Source organism: Carya illinoinensis, chromosome 2, assembly GCF_018687715.1.
Source record: "Carya illinoinensis cultivar Pawnee chromosome 2, C.illinoinensisPawnee_v1, whole genome shotgun sequence".
NCBI classification, from domain to species: domain Eukaryota; kingdom Viridiplantae; phylum Streptophyta; class Magnoliopsida; order Fagales; family Juglandaceae; genus Carya; species Carya illinoinensis.
In genome coordinates, this window is record NC_056753.1 from 3,375,166 (window position 1) to 3,393,869 (window position 18,704).

The following is an 18,704-nucleotide window of genomic DNA, read 5'->3' on the forward strand; positions in this document are numbered from 1 at the left end:
ATCCTAGCCATGGAAACTCTACCCCCCATCACTAAAATTTTTTCTATTCTTTTTCAGGAAGAGCAGCAACGCCTTCTCCATGCTCGGCCACCACCATCCGAAGCTCCAATCCTTGCTGCCCAGTCCGCTGGATCCACCAAAAATCCTTTGAGATGCACCGAGTGTGGCAGAAATGGTCATTCCCGCAACCGATGTTGGCGCATCATCGGCTATCCTGCAGGCCGTGATCCTCGCAATCGACCACAGCCCTCTCTTCTCAGCAAACCTCCCACTGGGTTGCCACCAATGGCTCACCAAGCCTCCTCATCCGATCTCTCGTCCCCTGTCCCTGGCCTCTCACCCGATCTCTACCAAAAATTGCTTGATCTGCTCAGTCCGAAAATCCCTTCAGCTAACTTTGTGGGTAATGTTTCTTCACTTTTTTCCTCTGCAAGTTGCCGACTATGGGTAGTTGACAGTGGGGTCAGTCATCACATGTGTTATAATCGAACTTTGTTTACCCAGCTCATCTCACCCTCTCATCCACAACATGTTACTTTACCTACCGGTCAAACCTCCAAATAGAAGGAATTGGCACTTGTCATTTGACCGAATCCTTAATTTTAGACAATGTCTATTTTGTCCCTCAATTTACTTTTAATCTCCTTTCTATCCCTCAGCTTACCACTAATAATTCTTGTCTTGTTTCTTTTTCCTCTACTAAATGTATTTTTCAGGACCCACACTCGAAGAGGATGATTGGAGCGGGTGAGCTTTGCAATGGACTTTATGTGTACCGGTCCGACCCCATTACAGCCCTTTCTACACAAACCACTGCCAATAAGATCCTATGGCACCAACGTCTAGGTCATCCTTCCCGTCTACATATTCCTAGTATTTTTAATAATAATCCTTGTATTATTTCTGATTGTGATGTCTGTGCTCGTTCTAAACACACTCGACTTCCTTTTCTTTCACCTGCTAATAAAAGTATTTTTGCTTTTAATCGCATTTTTTGTGATATATGGGGTGGATATCATACTGCATCAATTTGTGGTGCCCATTATTTTCTTACCATCGTTGATGATTTTTCTCGTATCACTTGGATATATCTCATGCGACATAAATCTGAAGCTTATACTCATCTCATGCATTTTTTTGCACTTATCCAAAATCAGTTCAATACCATGATTAAAATAATAAGAACTGATAATGGACAAGAATTTCTTTCCCATAAATTTTAAAACTATCTCCATGATCACGGTATAATTCACGAACGTACTTGTGTTGAAACTCCACAACAAAATGGTGTTGCGGAGCGTAAACATCGGCACCTCCTGAATGTCGCTCGTAGCCTCCGATTTCAAGCACACTTACCTCTCAAATTTTGGGGTGATTGTATTCTCAATGTTGCTTATCTCATTAATCGTACCCCGAGTCGCATTCTCCAAAATAAATCTCCTTTTAAACTTTTTTTTAATACTCCACCACACTACGCTCACTTACGTGTATTCGGGTGTCTTTGCTATGCTCAAACTCTCCATGCTTCCTGCAACAAATTTTCTCCCCGTGCCTCTAAATGTGTCTTTCTTGGCTATCCCGCTACTCGTAAGGCATACAAGCTTTACAATCTTGACACCCAAGTTGTCTTCTATTCCCGTGATGTCACATTTCATGAACACATCTTTCCTTTCCAGGATACCCTTGATCTCCCCGATACCTCTCTTCCTGTTATTCCTCTCCCTGTCCCTGAACCCATATTTCCATAATCTCCTCCTCCTATCTCCACCACAATTGCTGACCCCACCCCTCCACCACCTTCTCCCTCTATTCATCCTCGTCGTACCACTACTCGCCCCATATATCTTCAGGATTATGTTTGCTCGACCATGCACATGGAGCCCATTGCATCCTCATCCGCTACTTCAACCTCAGGTACTACTCATCCTTTATCTGCATTTCTTTCTTATTCTCGTTTTTCACCCTCTCATCTTGCTTTTTTAACTGCCCTCACCACTTCTATTGAACCCTCTTGTTATTCCACTGCTGTTCGCCATTCTCATTGGCGTGAAGCTATGTCTGCTGAACTTCGTGCCCTTGAAGAAAATTCTACTTGGACACTTGAGTCTCTTCCTCCTGGTAAGACACCTATCGGTTGTAAATGGGTTTTCAAAACTAAACTCAAGGTCGATGGTTCTATCGAGAGGTACAAAGCTCGGCTAGTTGCCAAGGACTACACTCAAGTTGAAGGCTTGGATTATCATGAGACTTTTGCTCCTGTTGCCAAAATGACCACAGTCCGCTGCTTATTGGCTGTTGCTGCTACCAAAAATTGATTTATTCATCAACTCGACGTCAACAATGCTTTCTTGCATGGCGACCTTGACGAAGAAGTCTATATGACTCCACCACCCGGATATTGTCCTAAGGGGGAGACTCGCGTCTGTCGGCTCCGAAAATCCCTCTATGGCCTTAAACAAGCCTCCCGCAACTGGTTTTTCAAACTAACCACTGTGCTTCTTGATGCAGGTTTCTATCAGTCTCAGGCAGATCATTCTTTATTTACTCTTGTTACCCAGACCAGCATTACCATTGTTCTTGTTTATGTTGATGACATCCTGGTTGCTGGCAATGATATCTCTTAGATCGACGTTTTCAAAAGCATTCTATCCACCCATTTCAAAACAAAAGATCTTGGTCCTCTCAAAAATTTCCTTGGCCTCGAAGTTGCTCGTTCTCAGACAGACATCTTTCTCAATCAACGAAAATATACCCTTGATATTCTCTCTGATAGTGGCCAACTTGGTGCTCGAATTGCTCATTTTCCGATGGAACAAAATTTGAAGCTCACCGATCGTGACGGCACTCTTCTCACCGATCCTTGCGCCTATCGTCGACTCGTTGGGCGCCTTATTTATCTGACTATCACTCATCCTGATATCGTCTTCGCAGTGAATATTCTCAGTCAATTCATGCATGCTCCTCGTGTTCCTCACATGCAAGCCGCCACCCGTGTTCTTCGCTACATCAAAGGCAGCCCAGGACAAGGCATTTTTTTCTCTTCCTCTAGCACTTTGCATGTTACTGCTTACACGGATTCAGATTGGGCCAGCTGCCCCACCACTCGTCGATCCACTACAGGCTACTTCATTCAGCTTGGTACCAGTCCTATCTCTTGGCGCACAAAAAAACAGACCACAGTGGCTCGTTCTTCTACTGAAGCTGAATATCGCGCCATGGCTGTCACCACTTGTGAACTTACATGGTTAAAACAACTCCTCACTGATCTTCAGGTTCCTCATTCTGAGCCCATTAGCCTATATTGTGACAATCAATCTGCACTCCACATCGCTCACAATCCTGTATTTCATGAGCGTACCAAACACATTGAGATTGACTGTCACATTGTTCGTGATAAAATTCGTTCAGGGCTCCTTACAGCTGTGCACACTCCATCCCATGAGCAAATTGCTGACATTTTCACTAAAGCATTGGGACATGAGCTCTTTCATCATTTTCTTCACAAGTTGGGCATTAAGGATCTCCACGCACCAACTTGAGGGGGAGTATTGACAGAATCACAATTGCACAAAATCAAAACAATCATCAATTACTTCCAAATCAGCATTACTTGATTTTAGGCAATTAGTCAATTAGTCATAGAATTGTATTTGTAACTTATTTCCATATTTGATTAGTTTCCATAGATAGCCTAAACTTTGTATCTATTTATTTGATTATTCTTTCATTATATAATAACAATTCGGTGAAATACAAACAGATTATTTTTCTTAACAATTATGATGAAAAATATTGAATAAGAAAGGAAGTGATTTTATGTCTAGTTTGTTTTGTTTGATTTATTGTTATTTGTTGTGTTAGTTTACAAATAAGGATGTTTAGGTTGGCTTATTGATTTATTGTTGAGTTTATTGTATAGGTTACTTTTATTTACTTGGTTTTGATGCCTGGAATGATTTTATTAAATATTGTAAATCCCAAGTGTCTTACATGTTATTACGGTATTACTCGCCCTTATGCGATAGCAATCAATAAAATTAGGATACCATTCTCTTCTTAAACAAAAAGTAAGTGATTTATTTACTTTTTTTTTTAAATTAATTGTTATAACCATAATCATCACCAATCAAAAAATCTGTATTTTCGTTAGGGTTCACAAAGAAATAAAAAAACATTCAAGTGGGTGAGATCCATTCTATTTGGGGTATAAGTTACATCTACTGGATTATTGTTATCAGCAAAACTCGTTTCAACCTTTTTTTTAATTTTCTTTAATGGAGATATGATATAGGTCCACCAAATGTTTTGGTGTAAGACAACTACGTGACTAATATTCATTCATAACACACGTATAACATTTATCCTCATAGTACTTCGTAGGCTTCTTTTGTAAACCTTTATTTTCATCCTTTTTTGTCTCAGTGTGGTTCCACTTCTGATAGTATAATGAGTTCCTCTTTGTGTAATTTTGAGTATAGTCTCCTTTATTTTTATAACTTTTCCTAACATGTCCACGATTTCCTTTATTATTATAAAATAAGGTTTGCTACAGGCAATGGAGTTGAATTAGTTGGATGAGACTTGTGATTTTTCATTAAAAGCTCATTGTTCTATTCAACTATTAATAGATAAGATATTAGTTTAGAATATTTTGTAAATTTGCACTCTCGGTATTGCTACTGCATGAGCACATTTTAGGCATGAAACGTGGTATATGTCTTTTCTAACATATATACATTAATAACTTTCACTTCACATAATTTCAATTGTGAGCTTATTTTGAAAAGTGCATAATTGTATTCAGAAGTTTTAAAATCTTGCAATTTTAAGTACATCCAATCATAGCGAGGCTTTGGAAGGATTAAGGTCTTCTAGTGCTTGTATCTCTTCCTTAGACTATTCCATAGAATCATGGCAAAAAAAATTATTGCTTTGGCACGATTCTGCGGGGATATTTCATTCTCTTCTTGAATAGTATTTCTAAGGTTCATTGTATGAAGATAGATCTCGGCATTAAGATCCAAAATAAGTAATTGTTACCATAAATGTCAAGAGTAAAAAATTCTAATTTTGTAAGATTTGATATTATCTATAATAAATATATTAAAAATCGATTAAGTAGATATTATGAAATTAAGAAAAAAATATATACAAAACCCATAAACTCTATCAAGTCATATTTTTTTTTTTTTTTTTTTTAAGAAATAGACAAAGGTCTCCTGTCTATGAGAGACCCCGTCCCTAACTTTATTAAAAGACCCTCACGTATGGCGGAGGAATACCATAAAACAATCACAAAATAAATGACCCAAACAATCCCCACCCTTAGAAGACAAAAAACAAACCCATTACAAATCATCTTCTCAAATAAGGCATCCCTATTTTATCTAGCCTTACCAAACCCCGAAACTGCCCATGAATTTCCGAAGCATCAGTGAACTCTAACGCCAATCCTCTCGCTCCTTGTTTTGCCAAAAAATCCGCCACCATATTAGCTTCTCTATATATATGCCGAAAATGAACATTCAGCTCCCTCACCATGATTTGCACTTCGTCCCAAAAATCCCAAAGGAACCAATATTTGCATATCCCGGAAGCTAACCAACCAACAATAACTGCAGAATCCGATTCAACTAATACATCCCGTAAATTTAACCGTCTACATAGCCGAAGACCATCATATAAGGCCCTGCATTCAGCAGTAGTATTAGTAGCATTTCCATATTCCTGTGCAAACCCCCCAATCACATCTCCTCTATAATCCCGTAAAACTCCCCCTCCCCCCGCTGGACCCGGGTTTCCACACGAGCCACCATCTATATTTAACTTTATTCTACCTCTATTTGGGGGCCTCCATGCAATTAGCTTAACAGACTTTGGTGAAATAGGGATTACCGGACATGCAAGCAGCTTCATTGTCTCTCTATCCTCTCCACCTATGTGCTGAAAGGTTTTTATTTTGTATGCCAAATCTCTAATCCAGACTTTAACTGATCGGATTATCTTTTGAGACATAAATTTTCCACCCTCCATCCTTGCCTCACATCTTGCCCTCCATATTGCCCAAGATATGATAATAGGAAGAGAACCTCTAATCCATCCCACCTGAGAGTTCATAGACGCTTTATTCCACCAGCAGTACATCATACCTTCCCAGGTTCTAATGTGTGCAATATTTATGCGGCATGCATCAGCAAAGAACTTCCATACTGCTTGAGCTCCTGCCCCCTCACAGAATAAATGGTTAAACGTTTCTGCCTTGGCCTGTTCGCAGCACTCACACTTTGAAGCTATGGGTATTCCAAGTCTTCGAATAACCTCATCAATCGGTATTGCTCTCTTTCTAGCTCTCCAAACAAAGAATGACATCTTCTTTGGAATCCATTCCTTCCATAGCCATCTTTTCCAAGTACACACTGCTCCCCTGTTTCTAATAAACTGCCACACTGATTTTGTAGTGAACTCCCCATTTATTGTATGTTTCCAGACGCAAATATCTGGTCCTGATTTAAGCCGCACACCTACTGCCATAATTTTTGCCAAGTTAGCGTCATTAACCAGAGGCTGTATCCGATGCAGTATAGGCCCTGAAGCATCACACACATCTTTAACCTGCAGCTTTTCATCTCCAATAATGGACGTAGACGCTATTAAGGGACCATCGCCCAACCAGTTATCCATCCAGAAATTAACATTTCCATCCCGAATTAACCACTTCGAATTACTCAGCACTTTCGGCATAATATCTATCACTCCTTTCCAAAATCTGGTTCCTCTGTTTTTCTGCATAGCTGAAAACACATGATCATTTCCAACATATTTTGAAGCAAAAAATTCAGACCACATCGTACCACCTTTTATTAATTTCCAAGCAAACTTCATCATCAAGGATTGTTGAACTTCATGAAATGCTCGAATACCCAGCCCTCCCTCCTCTACCGGTAAACAAATTTGCTTCCACGAAATCCATTTCCTCTTTTTATTTTCTGCCGAGTAACCCCATAGGAAATTTGACAAAATCTTTTTAAGCCCCGAAATAACCCCTTTTGGAATATTCATCACTGATAACATGTGGATAGGCATACTATTAAGCACATGTTTGATAAGAACAATTTTTCCCCCAAAAGATAAGATTTTACTCTTCCAACCAGCTACTTTCTTCTGAACTCTAGCCAAAAACGGGTCAAAAAAATTATTTTTCATACGTCCCACATAAAGAGGTACCCCCAAGTAGGTGCACGGCCAATTTCCTTCGATAAAACCAGAAATATCTTTCAAGGCCATCTTTCTTTCAGCCGAAAAAGAAGAAGAGAAAAAAATAGACGACTTACTTGCATTAATTAGTTGACCGGACATTCCCTCATATCTCCTCAACACCTCCATAATATTACGTAAAGACACCCTTCCTCCATTAGCAAAAATAAGGAGATCGTCCGCATACAATAAATGGGAAATCACATAACCTCCACTAGAATGAAAAGGTTTAATATGTCCCGTCCGGAACTCTTTTTTCAGCATACGCGACAGAATCTCTTCCGATAAAATAAATAAATAAGGTGAAAGAGGATCACCTTGTCGAAGCCCGCGCGAAGCCTTGAAAAACCCTCTCGTGTAACCATTAAGCATTACTGAATAGTAAGGAGATGAAATAGCATTAAAAATGATGCTACACCATCTTTCCAAAAAACCCAACCTCCGAAGTATCGTCAATAAAAAGCTCCAGTTAACTCGATCATAAGCTTTTGCCATATCAATTTTCATCATCACATTTCCCCCTCTGACTTTCCTGTTAATGCCTTGAACTAGCTCTTGAGCAATCGACATATTATCAAAAATACTCCTTCCTCTAATGAAAGCAGCCTGCTCATTAGATATAATTTTTTTCAAAATCGGAGCCATTCGGAAAACCATAATCTTTGTCATAATTTTGTAAACAACGGAGCAAAGACTAATAGGTCGAAATTGGCTAAAGCCAACAGGTTCATCAACCTTCGGAATCAATACTAAGTTTGTAGCACCAAAGAAAGTAGAAAACGTTTGGCCTGCAAAAACATCGGACGCCATTTCTAACAAGTCATTTTTCACAATATCCCAAGTAAGCATGAAGAAACTTGCAGCAAAGCCATCAGGCCCCGGGCTGCTATCAGCTGGAATCGACCATAGAGCATCTTTCACCTCCTTTAGAGAAGGTTCAGCACATAACATGTCATTCTCAGCCCCCGAAACAACCTGTTCCATTAAACCCAGATCATCCGATTCCCAGTTCACGCTTGACGTCGTAAGTAGTTCCTGGAAAAACCGGACGGCCTCCTCATGCACTGCATCTGCAGATGTGAGTAACGTACCATCTGTCAAACGCATATTTTCAATTTTCTTACTTTTCCTCTTTAACCTCATAGAAGCTTGAAAGAATTTAGTATTAGCATCCCCCTCAGTCAGCCATTTAATTCTGGACTTTTGACAAGCCAACATCTCCTCTCTATGCACCCATTTCAGGTGTTCCTGTTTACAATCTATCAATTCATTTTCTCGTTACTCCGAATATGAGTTTGTAATGTTAAGTTCCAGTTCTACCATGCGTCCTTCCAGCCTTTTTATTTCCTCCTCTACTCGACCAAACGTTTCCTTATTCCCTTTCCGTAAGACACCTTTCAGTACTTTTAATTTTCTGCTTATACGGACCATAGCACATCCGTTAATATCAGAGTTCCACACATCCTGAACCATAGGAATAAAGCTATCGTGCGAGCCCCAAATCCAAAGAAATCTAAAAGGGCGAACACCAACCTCCCGCTCTCGAGTAAGTGTTATCAGCATTGGTGCACGATCGGATGACGTCCTCGGCAAATAAGATAGTTTTACATCTCCAAATAAATTCGAAAACATCAAATTAACCATCACACGATCCAATCTTGCCCAAATTCTTCTACCTCCTCTTCGTCCATTACACCACGATAATTTATTCCCAATACAAGGAATATCCATTAACGCACAATCATGGATACAATCGTTAAAATCTCTTTTCGCACGAGGGGCCCTTAAAAGACCTCCTATTTTTTCATTATCATACCGGATAATATTAAAATCTCCCCCAACAAACCAAGGACTACCACCAGAGTTCTGCCCTCGTAAAAAATCCCAAAGCTCCAGTCTCTTCTCCCTAAAACAGCTCGCATAAACAAGCGTAACCAGAATCTTTTTATTCTCTTTGATAAACCATCCACTAATAGCTTGATCCGACATAGCTATGAATTCAAAATCAATCTCATCCTCCCAAAAAAGCCATATTTTTCCTCCAACCCCTACATTATTAGCAAACGACGGCAGCTTCATCCATCGCCCCCATCTACTACATTTATTCATATTTACAAAATGTTCTAAAATAGCCACCACTGACGGTCGGTAATTATTCAAAATACGTCGTAATCTACTTTTCGACGAAATAATTCCTCTAATATTCCAAATCAGAATATTCATTAAATTAAGTAAATTTTTTTGAGCGAGTCCGCCGCTCAATCCGCACAATAGATTTCTCCTTCCTTAACCCTTTCAAATTTTTCAACGGTACTTGCATCTCCGGTTCGGACTCAAAATTTTTTTCTGCTAGTTCATTCAGCCCATCCTCATCCTCTCCCTCAGATCCTGCTCTATACGGAACCACCTTCATTACCAAGTCCTCCCCACTCAACCGGAATTCGCGATCCCCTCCTTCACCTAGTTCAAACTCCAATGCCTCATCCACCAAACGAAGTGAACTTCTCGGCTCCGCAAACACACCAATTTCCTGGTTTTCCTCTTCCGAGTCTTGTGCTATAATATTATCCCATTTACCTCCCTGATTCCTTTTCCGAACATTGCTGACTTCCTTTAACATTTCATCACTATCTGTTTCATCTCCTTTTTCAGCTTGAACCTCTCCACCATTACTACACGTCTCCCGTACTACTTCCTCACATTGGATATCCTCCCATTCATCATATATTTCCCCCCCTTGCGAGACGAACCACACTTTCGGAGTATTCACTCTACTGCCTTCATTACGTATCCGGATTGACTCAAGGATAGCCTCCCTTCTAGCTTTCGAAGATTCCCCCCTCTCCTTATCCACCCCAGCATTGTTTCTGCCCCTGTTTCCGACCATTTTCCATACGTTTTTGCCCTGATTTTTCTTGTTTTCATCTACTGTAGAACTCTGTTTTTGCTTTTTGTCCACCATTTGTCATTCACGCCTCAAGCACCTTGCTTCCAGGTGACCCTGTTTATTACAAACCACACAGAATTTCGGCATGGATTCGTATATTACCTCCTGATAAAGACTCGTAGCAAGACCCAGTGGCCCCAACCAGAAAAATTTTCGAACCGGCTGTGCAACATTTACTTCGACACATATTCTCGCAGCCTTTGGCCGAGTCACACACGCCGTGGCGTTATCTCTCTTCAAGTATCGACCGAGCCCATTCCCAATGCTCCTTAAAATTGATTCCTGGAAAAAATTTGGTGGCAGCCCTGGTAACGTAATCCATATTGGAACCCACGGTGAATCATCGTCTTCGTTGAACTCTGGACTCCAATGGGATACACGAAACGGCACCCCATGAATCTCTGAGTTACCTCGTGCCATCACAGAGATGAAATCCTCTTCTTTCGCCATCCGAACCAGAACATTCCGTGGATTTCTTAATTGTCCAATCACTGGTGTGGACTTTAAGCCCCATCTCGTCTTAATGAAGCCCTGAACATGATCCAGCGATGGCCTACGTCGTAGAAATTTCAACACCACAGAGTAACGAAATGGCTCAGCAGATTTTTGAATCTCAGCCTTTGTAAAGTGAAAATACATTTCACCATCTTGAAACCGCAGCTCACGAACAGGCAGATTCACACTCGGAAGCAACTGTGGATTCGCAGCAACCACCTCCACAAAACCCTGGATAGGATTCGCAACCTTCCCCCCCTGTTCTCCATGTATTACAGGCTCCCTACCAACATCCTGCCCTGCCGGCGGCGGCAAGGAACAGGCAGCTGAACACATGCAACCCTAGTCGCCCCACCAGAATAGAGAGAAAAATTCTTCCTTGCCACGTCAGCTTCTCTATCAAGTCATATGAATTGCATTGATACTATAATATTTTACTTCAAAGATAATTATATAGAACATATGTTATAACATGATTCTTAATAGATATCAATATTTATAAACACATCATGTTAACATGATGATTAGAAAGTGACGTTATAAAATTGTAAAAAGACTTACATTGATTAGAGAAAATCTCACAGATAGATTTCAATGTCAAATATCAAAAGATTATGACAATTGGTTAGAATCTCGTGCTAATAACGTGTTGTAAATTAAAGAAAAATAATAAGAGAATTGAAATACCACAATATATGAAACTAGTTCTTCAAGAACTTAATATTATTTCTCTCAACTTTCTTATTGTGTATCTACAATAAATGCTCCTCAAAACTCTCTTTTATAGGCACGAGAAGATATTAAATGAATATATGAACTTAGGGAATGATAATACAGAAATCAAGAGAATACATGAATATGAGACATAATAGAGTTTTGTTAAGTACAAACAAAGTCGCGTACTAATCTGCATATTAATATTAATTAATTCATATTTAAAATTTAAATTAGCACTATTTTCAATAAAATCTATTTTTTGACCAATTACATTAGATAGATGCACATATTAGTGCACAGTTGTACTTATAACTAGATTTTTCCAACATAATAATACATGAATGTATAAGAATTCTAATGGTCATCCATCAAATATACGGAATATATTTTACTATATTCATATATTTACAACAGTTGATATAATAATTTATATGATTTTAAAAATAAAGAGTAAAACTCTCGTAAAGCCATATGATCATCAATTATTTTAATATATTATTATCGAATAAAAGTTAGTGCTCATCCACTCCCCATTCTTATCAATATTTTATTATATATAATATTAAGCTAAATTTATAAAAATTAAAAAATTTAGAAAAATAAAAAAAAAAAGTGTCCTATTAAATTATTAATTTTATTAAAAATCATATATTATATAATTTTTAAATTTTAGACTTTTTCTCGTATGATATGAAGCAAATTAAGCAATGTCATTGGAATTTTCATTATAGATCATTAAGTTAAATTATAGAATAAAAACTAATATTTCCAGTTGGATTTATAATATTATTTAAAATTAAAATTATCAAATGAAAATTGAATATTTAACAAAATTACTAATTTTAATTTAAAATTATTGTTTTGTTTTTTAGTCTTCCTAATGCTTTCTTGTTTGTTTTCTCAACATAAGCTCTTTTATTGAGACACATTTTATTAAGAGTTTTGCTACATACAAGTATAGTCGCGCACTAATCTGTGTACCAATACTGATTTATCCATACTTAAAATTTAAATTAACATTGTTTTTAATAAAATCTACTTTTTGACCAATCACATCATATTGGTGCACAAATTAATATACAATTGTGCTTGTAATTATATTTTTCCTTTTATTAATAGTTTTCAGTCTCTTTCTTGCCTCAAACAAAGCTTGTGAAATTTGAAGATCAAGTTGCTCAACAAAAGTTTTGAAGATCAGTGGTAACCTTGAAACTTTTATAAAGTTTCTAGTTTTTATTTATTTTTTTTTATTTTTCATCGAGACATTCTAATTAAGTTACACAAAATATTTTTCATTTAATTATAAATTTAGTTATTCTTATGTATCGCGCAAGTTTATGACTAGTAATATATTATAACATGAACAAGATCATAGCTATCATACTAATACAAAGCATTTTAAATGTGGGTTGTGACCATTTTCATCACTACTAACTAATAAGACTTCTTCTTCTTGTTATTAGTATTATTGTTGTTGTTGTTCTATTGATTCTAAGAGAAATGATAGTTGCAGTCATGAGTATACAAGCACTACACAATTATTTTGGAAGATGAATAAATACGTGATCGACATGAAAAAAAAAATAATTTATAATAGACTCTATTATTTTTCAATGCAACTGCACAACACTTCCATATTTTACGATTGTATTTAGCATTACTCTAATCCTAATCTACTCAATTGACCATCTATTTGTTAAATAGTTTGAAGCACAAGCCTCTTGCATGCACAATTATGACGTCTTCCATGCCAATGTGTTCATAAAATAAAAAATGGCATCTTCCAATGTGAAAAATGTCATAAAAATTCCATCCTAGTGTTTGGAAACTTCAATCCATATTCTCTAAGCACATACATAACAGTTACCGTCTATAACAAAAGTGATACCAAGCCAATATATTCTATCTTTCAATCATTGAAGGTGCGTTTTTATATATAGGTAAAAACCAACTTCATTTTAGACATACAAGCAAAACGCTGTTTTTTCTTTTTCTTTTTTTGGCTCTAAAACAGAATTGAAATATCCAACACATTGATCAGGCCTTTCTTTCTTTCAAAAATGTTGTTCTTCGCTGTAGATTTTCTCATTCTCAATCTTACATGTTGATATGTAATATTTTAAGTGATTGCTTGCTTAATTTGTAGATACATAAAAGTGTTTAAAATATGAGAAAATATTGGGAGCAACCACTATTTAGGATCATCCGGATCACACCCTACGTGTCCTTGAGTAAAATGATCAAAAACACCCCTACAACAAAACCCACATTTCCCACTGTTCCCTCTCATTTCACACATTTCATATTCTTTTTTTTTTCTCTCTCTCTCTCTACCCCCGTGTCGCCCAAGACCCCCACCCCCACCACGCTCGTCGGCATCCTCTACCCCTCTCAGTGTCGGTATCCTCCCCCCAGCCCCAGCCCCAGCCCCACCCCCACCCAGCATTTCCATCCTCTCCCCTACCCATACCCCTCGTCACCCATCTAGGCCAAATGAGAGGCATGGCTGAGTATGGAGGGCTGAGGGAGTTGGTGGTGGCTGAGGGAGGCTCGAGGTGGTGTTTGGAAGCCATAGATTGCAGCATATAGAGGGGTAAGGGGCAGAACCCATGTATGGGTGAAACCCATTTTGGGAAAGAGAGGGAGAGGGTTGTCGTGCTATGGAAGCTTGACGGTGGCTAGGAGGGAGGTCAAGGGCTCGGTGTTGCTCGAAGGTGGGGCTGGAGGTTGACAACTGTGACGGTGGTAGCAGCAAACCATTTAGGAGAACTCATTTCTGGTTGAGAGAGGGTGCTACGCATGGGAGCTTATGTGGAAGTTTGAAAATGGTTGGAGGTGGCCGACATGAGGGGGAGCCGATGGTGGCTGCCTGTGGCGCACGACAAGGCTGGGTGAGGTAGTGAGCTGAGAAAGGGAATCGAGTGGGCGGAGAGGGAATCGGGTGGGGGGAGGGGGAAACGAGGTTTTGTTTTAAAATATATATATATATATATATCCACCCCAATGCCTTGGCCCATCATTATCAAATGATTTTAGAGCTACTCTAGAAGGTGTGTATGAAGGCCATGGCCGGCAAATAGAGCCCGACTCCACCTTTTTAGATTACTTTAAGATTTTTACTAGACGTTCTTCTATTTTTGCTCTAATATTAGTAATTTTACAAACATTAAGGTGAAGAAATTCTCCATCTTGTAGAACACATTGCGAGAATGTTTCACTGGGGTGGTTTTATTTAGTGTCGGCTTATCTTTGTGCATTACCAATCATAACATAACGGGTCTAGAAAAGTGGAAATCTCCTCTACTTCATAATGATTGCTTCATACAGGGAAACGGAACTAAAAGAGTGGCAGAAGAACTGGACATGACAAAGACAGAAGAGCAAACGTATATAGAAGGGGTAAACAACATAACCACAGAAGAAGGTGATATAATTCGATAATTCTTTGCAAAATATGATATACGTTAAGATCTCCTTAAACTCCATTGGAAATTTGGAACCTTAGATACTTCAAGACCTGCATGCCAATCAGAAAGTAGGATAAGTGTTTCTAGTCTGAAGAAAAACAGTTATTATCTGAAAAGGTTATGATCAGTATGGCAAAGAATAATACATCCAAACCATAGAAAAGCTATCAAGTAAAGCAGTAATGCAGGCAAAAGTTTCAGATGGGTTCTGAAAGATCTGGTTGTGAATGAAGACTAATTGGTGGGGCAAACAACTAAAGGTTCCTTAGGAATGAAAAGAGAAAATATATATTTTTTTCAATGAGCAATAAAATATTGAGTTAGATCTGCAGGAGAATCGTCATCGAAATCAGAAAAGAGAGGCCAAAGCTTTGAATCTCACATGGCAGTGTTTGAACTTGTAAGCATAGAACCATTTAGATGTTATCCAGAAATGTTAGGATTAGATCATCTCATGTGGGCTTTCTTTGGCTTGGCGACAGGATAAGAAGTTGCATGAGTGTGGTCAGGAATTGGCCTTTGTCATTAAATAAAATTTAAAATAAGCAGTTAGGTGTATAGGATGATGGACTTATGATCAGTTGGAGAAATTAGTGGTACGTAGAACTAGCACTTAAGGGTTCACAACCACCTTCACTTTCCAGCATTATTGCCTGGCCCTACCACTGGAATTGTATCCAAGGACAAGGCGATGAGGGAACAGAATAACTGGTGTTTCCGATGGTTATAAGGGCCAGGAAGTGGTTAAAAAAATGAAGTGGGGATATCCCAATTTGAATAAGGACGTAGAATTCTGGCATTAATTTTGTTTTCATTGATCATAATTCAACATGGCTATACACTATATGGATTACTTTTGCAGATACTGATTGAAAAAGTGAAGGGGTTTTGGAAACTGAGTACTGGGCAGAAACTAGCTACTAGTGTATTACCTCTGCCGCTCATACTCAATGCCTTGGCCTTTACTTTCCATTTCACCTGTAATTGGGAAATGGGATTCTATCAGATTCAATTTCCTTGACATCCGCTATGAGGATTTCATAGTGCCTCTTCACCTCCTCTACAGATTTTCCACCCACAGCTCTGGCAACCTTCTGCCAGCGATCAGCAGTGTCCTTGTCATAAACAGCCAGTGCCCTTTCGAATTTCTTGTTCTCCTGAGGGGTCCAAGAGGAGCTACAGCCACGTGAAAAAGCGAGAGAGCTGGATGCCATTGGAGGATGTTTTAATGTACAACAAGAAAGAGTGAAACACTGAATGTAAAAGGGTATTTTGATAGGCTCTGGAGGATGTTAGTCAGGAAATAGGTTGGAAACTGAATGTGGATGATAGAGTGTTGTCTAAAGTGAATAGCACAAAAGGGAAGAAAGATAATAGAATGGTTGTTTCAATTAAGGAAGGTTACTCCAAGTCAAATGTGGTGTGGGAAAGAGATGACCGAGGGAGCTCCTTATAAGCAGGAGGAAAAGGGATGGTGGCATTCAGCCACTTGGGCGAATATATCTCGAGAAAAGGGCAGAAAATAAAGTAACCCGCCCCCTCAGGAACCACAAATGGAGCAGGACAAAGAAGAGCGAGTGAAAGAGGAGAATCAGAGATAAAAGGATGGGTCCTTTATAAAATTTTGACCAGACAATATTCTTTGATTACACTAGCAAGTTGAACTTCCTTTATTAGTGATAAGTCGGTGGATAAAAGGATCAGATGTACCATGCTAATATCTGGGGGCTGGAGAAGACGTGTAATCCCTGATCTTCTAACCAAAATGAGATGTACCATGCTAACCATGTTTACCGCACTGCAAACTGCAGCAACTCACAAATTAACTCAGTCATCTTAAGGCAACTCAGACCAATCAAAAGGTATTTTCATCTGGTAACAGAGTTTGCCCTTATTGTCTCTCATCTATCAATTGGACAGATTTTCCTTTTACATATAAGTTTTGTAACCTGTAAAGGACTAAAGGATTAAAATATTGGCCTTGTCTGCATAACATCATGGTTCCTAGCGGCCTCAATGTAATGCTGCGGCTTATAAACTTTCTCTGGTTGGACAATCAGCACAATTAACAAATCTCATAGGTCACCGCGGGAACATGTGGGTGTGCGGAAGCGAAGCATCCCAGTAACTACAAAGGAAGATATCACTTTCTCCCTTAACAAGGCAACAAGGCCTCTTATGGTTTCTGGGGTGTTAAAATTTCGTTTATGGATGGATCTCATCCATTAGTAGACCCAAATACAGAACGGATCAGCATGTGAATTACTAAAACGACCGTGATGATAAATAACACCAAGTGATAGCCGTCTTGGGAAAGAGGCAAATGATCACCTCCTTATCATGGACTCTCCCTATCCCCCCCCCCCCCCCCCCCTTTTCTCCCTCCCTCTCTCTCAAATTTTGGGGGTTCTACTCTTGATTTTGATATCAATTTGTTCAATTGTAAATATGCTTTCTTGTTCATCAGTATACAATTTGGTACAAGGAAGAGAAATACTACTTCAAACTAGGGATGGCAATATGTTATGCAACCCGTTAACCCAATACAAATACGACACGATAATAGCGGGTTATGGTTTAATCTTAACGGATTTGGGTCAAAACGGATTGACCCATTAATACACGATTGTTTAACAGGTTGATAACGAGTCAACCCATTATGATACGTTAAGAAAGTTAAAATTACAATTATACCCTTATATCTAAAAGTAAAATTGTAATAATTTCAATTTCGATATTTTTATTATTTGGATTGTAATTTTAAACTTGTAGTTAGTTTTATAATTTTTATTGATATTGTGATTTTAACATTTATATAAAATTATACTAAATTTAATGAGATCAAACGGGTTAATTTCAGGTATATTCAATTCATTTACATAAATAATTTGAAACAAGTCGTATTGTGTCATGTTAACCTATTTTGTAATATTTACTAATGGGTCAAAACGGATTAACACGACACGACTCATTATGTTAATGGATCATGTTAGGGTTTGAAATTTTGACACTATAAGTTTAACGGATCGAGTTAGAGTTGACCTATATATTATTATATATATATATTTTAACACGATACGAAAACGACTCATTAACAAGATTTGACACCTAACTTCAAATCCAAAAGCTATGTGGAACTCCAAATACAGTGGAGTCAGTCCTGGTGAGTTGAAGGCGATCACTCCCACTTTTACTGGCAAAAGAGCTCAAGTTGGTTCTATTGATCCAACTGGGCCTCTGCCTTCTAAATATTCAAATATCTCCTAGTTCATTCTTCTTATTATGGCCCTTTCTTTCTCCACTAAGACATTGTTTGGTACATGCATTGTGGCTCTTTTGATTCTTCCACTTGCTATTATTCCAACCAAGGTATGGACCGAAAGTTCTTACTAGAGACAGTATATAGCTGCTTGGAATATTAGGTATATTTCTCAACTAGAGATAATATCCAAGGAAGATACCCAGTATCTCATTTACATACCGAGCAATTATTTGGCTCCATGGGCCGACCTTTTGCAAGTGGGGTTTGTCATATCAGTGTTAAGAATGCTTCTGGAGTCCAGAAATTTCTTTCTGCAGTAAAGGAATAAGCCGGTATGGAAAAGGAAATTTCCACTCTTTATTTGGGTGTCAACTGTCCTATGTTTTATGGATTTTGACTTTACACAATTGTAAGTAGAGCTAAAGTAAAAACTATAAGTATTATAACTATAAAGAGATTTTATGAAAATAAATTCATAAATTGACGTGATTTAATGTGATATGCTTGATCTATTTGATAATAAAAGTAATTTTATAATATAATATATCACATCAAATCACAC

The 18,704-nt window shown here is 38.3% G+C and overlaps 3 protein-coding genes across 3 annotated transcripts; 1 reads left to right on the plus strand and 2 right to left on the minus strand.

The window, feature by feature from the left end:
- Window positions 1-1,868: 1,868 nt before the first annotated feature.
- Window positions 1,869-2,315, plus strand: LOC122301610 (uncharacterized mitochondrial protein AtMg00820-like). The gene has a single exon (XM_043113017.1). The coding sequence runs from the start codon at window positions 1,869-1,871 to the stop codon at window positions 2,313-2,315; it is 447 nt and encodes a 148-aa protein (XP_042968951.1).
- Window positions 2,316-8,532: 6,217 nt separating this feature from the next.
- On the minus strand, window positions 8,533-9,333 carry LOC122301611. Its single transcript, XM_043113018.1, has one exon. It carries the CDS (start codon window positions 9,331-9,333, stop codon window positions 8,533-8,535), a length of 801 nt encoding a protein of 266 aa, XP_042968952.1.
- A 5,358-nt stretch (window positions 9,334-14,691) lies between these two features.
- Window positions 14,692-16,490, minus strand: LOC122297217 (protein RADIALIS-like 4). The gene is made up of 2 exons (XM_043107201.1): window positions 15,813-16,490; window positions 14,692-14,930 (listed from the first exon to the last, which is right to left on the minus strand). Exon 1 carries the CDS (start codon window positions 16,092-16,094, stop codon window positions 15,855-15,857), a length of 240 nt encoding a protein of 79 aa, XP_042963135.1. The 5' UTR covers window positions 16,095-16,490; the 3' UTR covers window positions 14,692-14,930; window positions 15,813-15,854.
- Window positions 16,491-18,704: the final 2,214 nt, after the last annotated feature.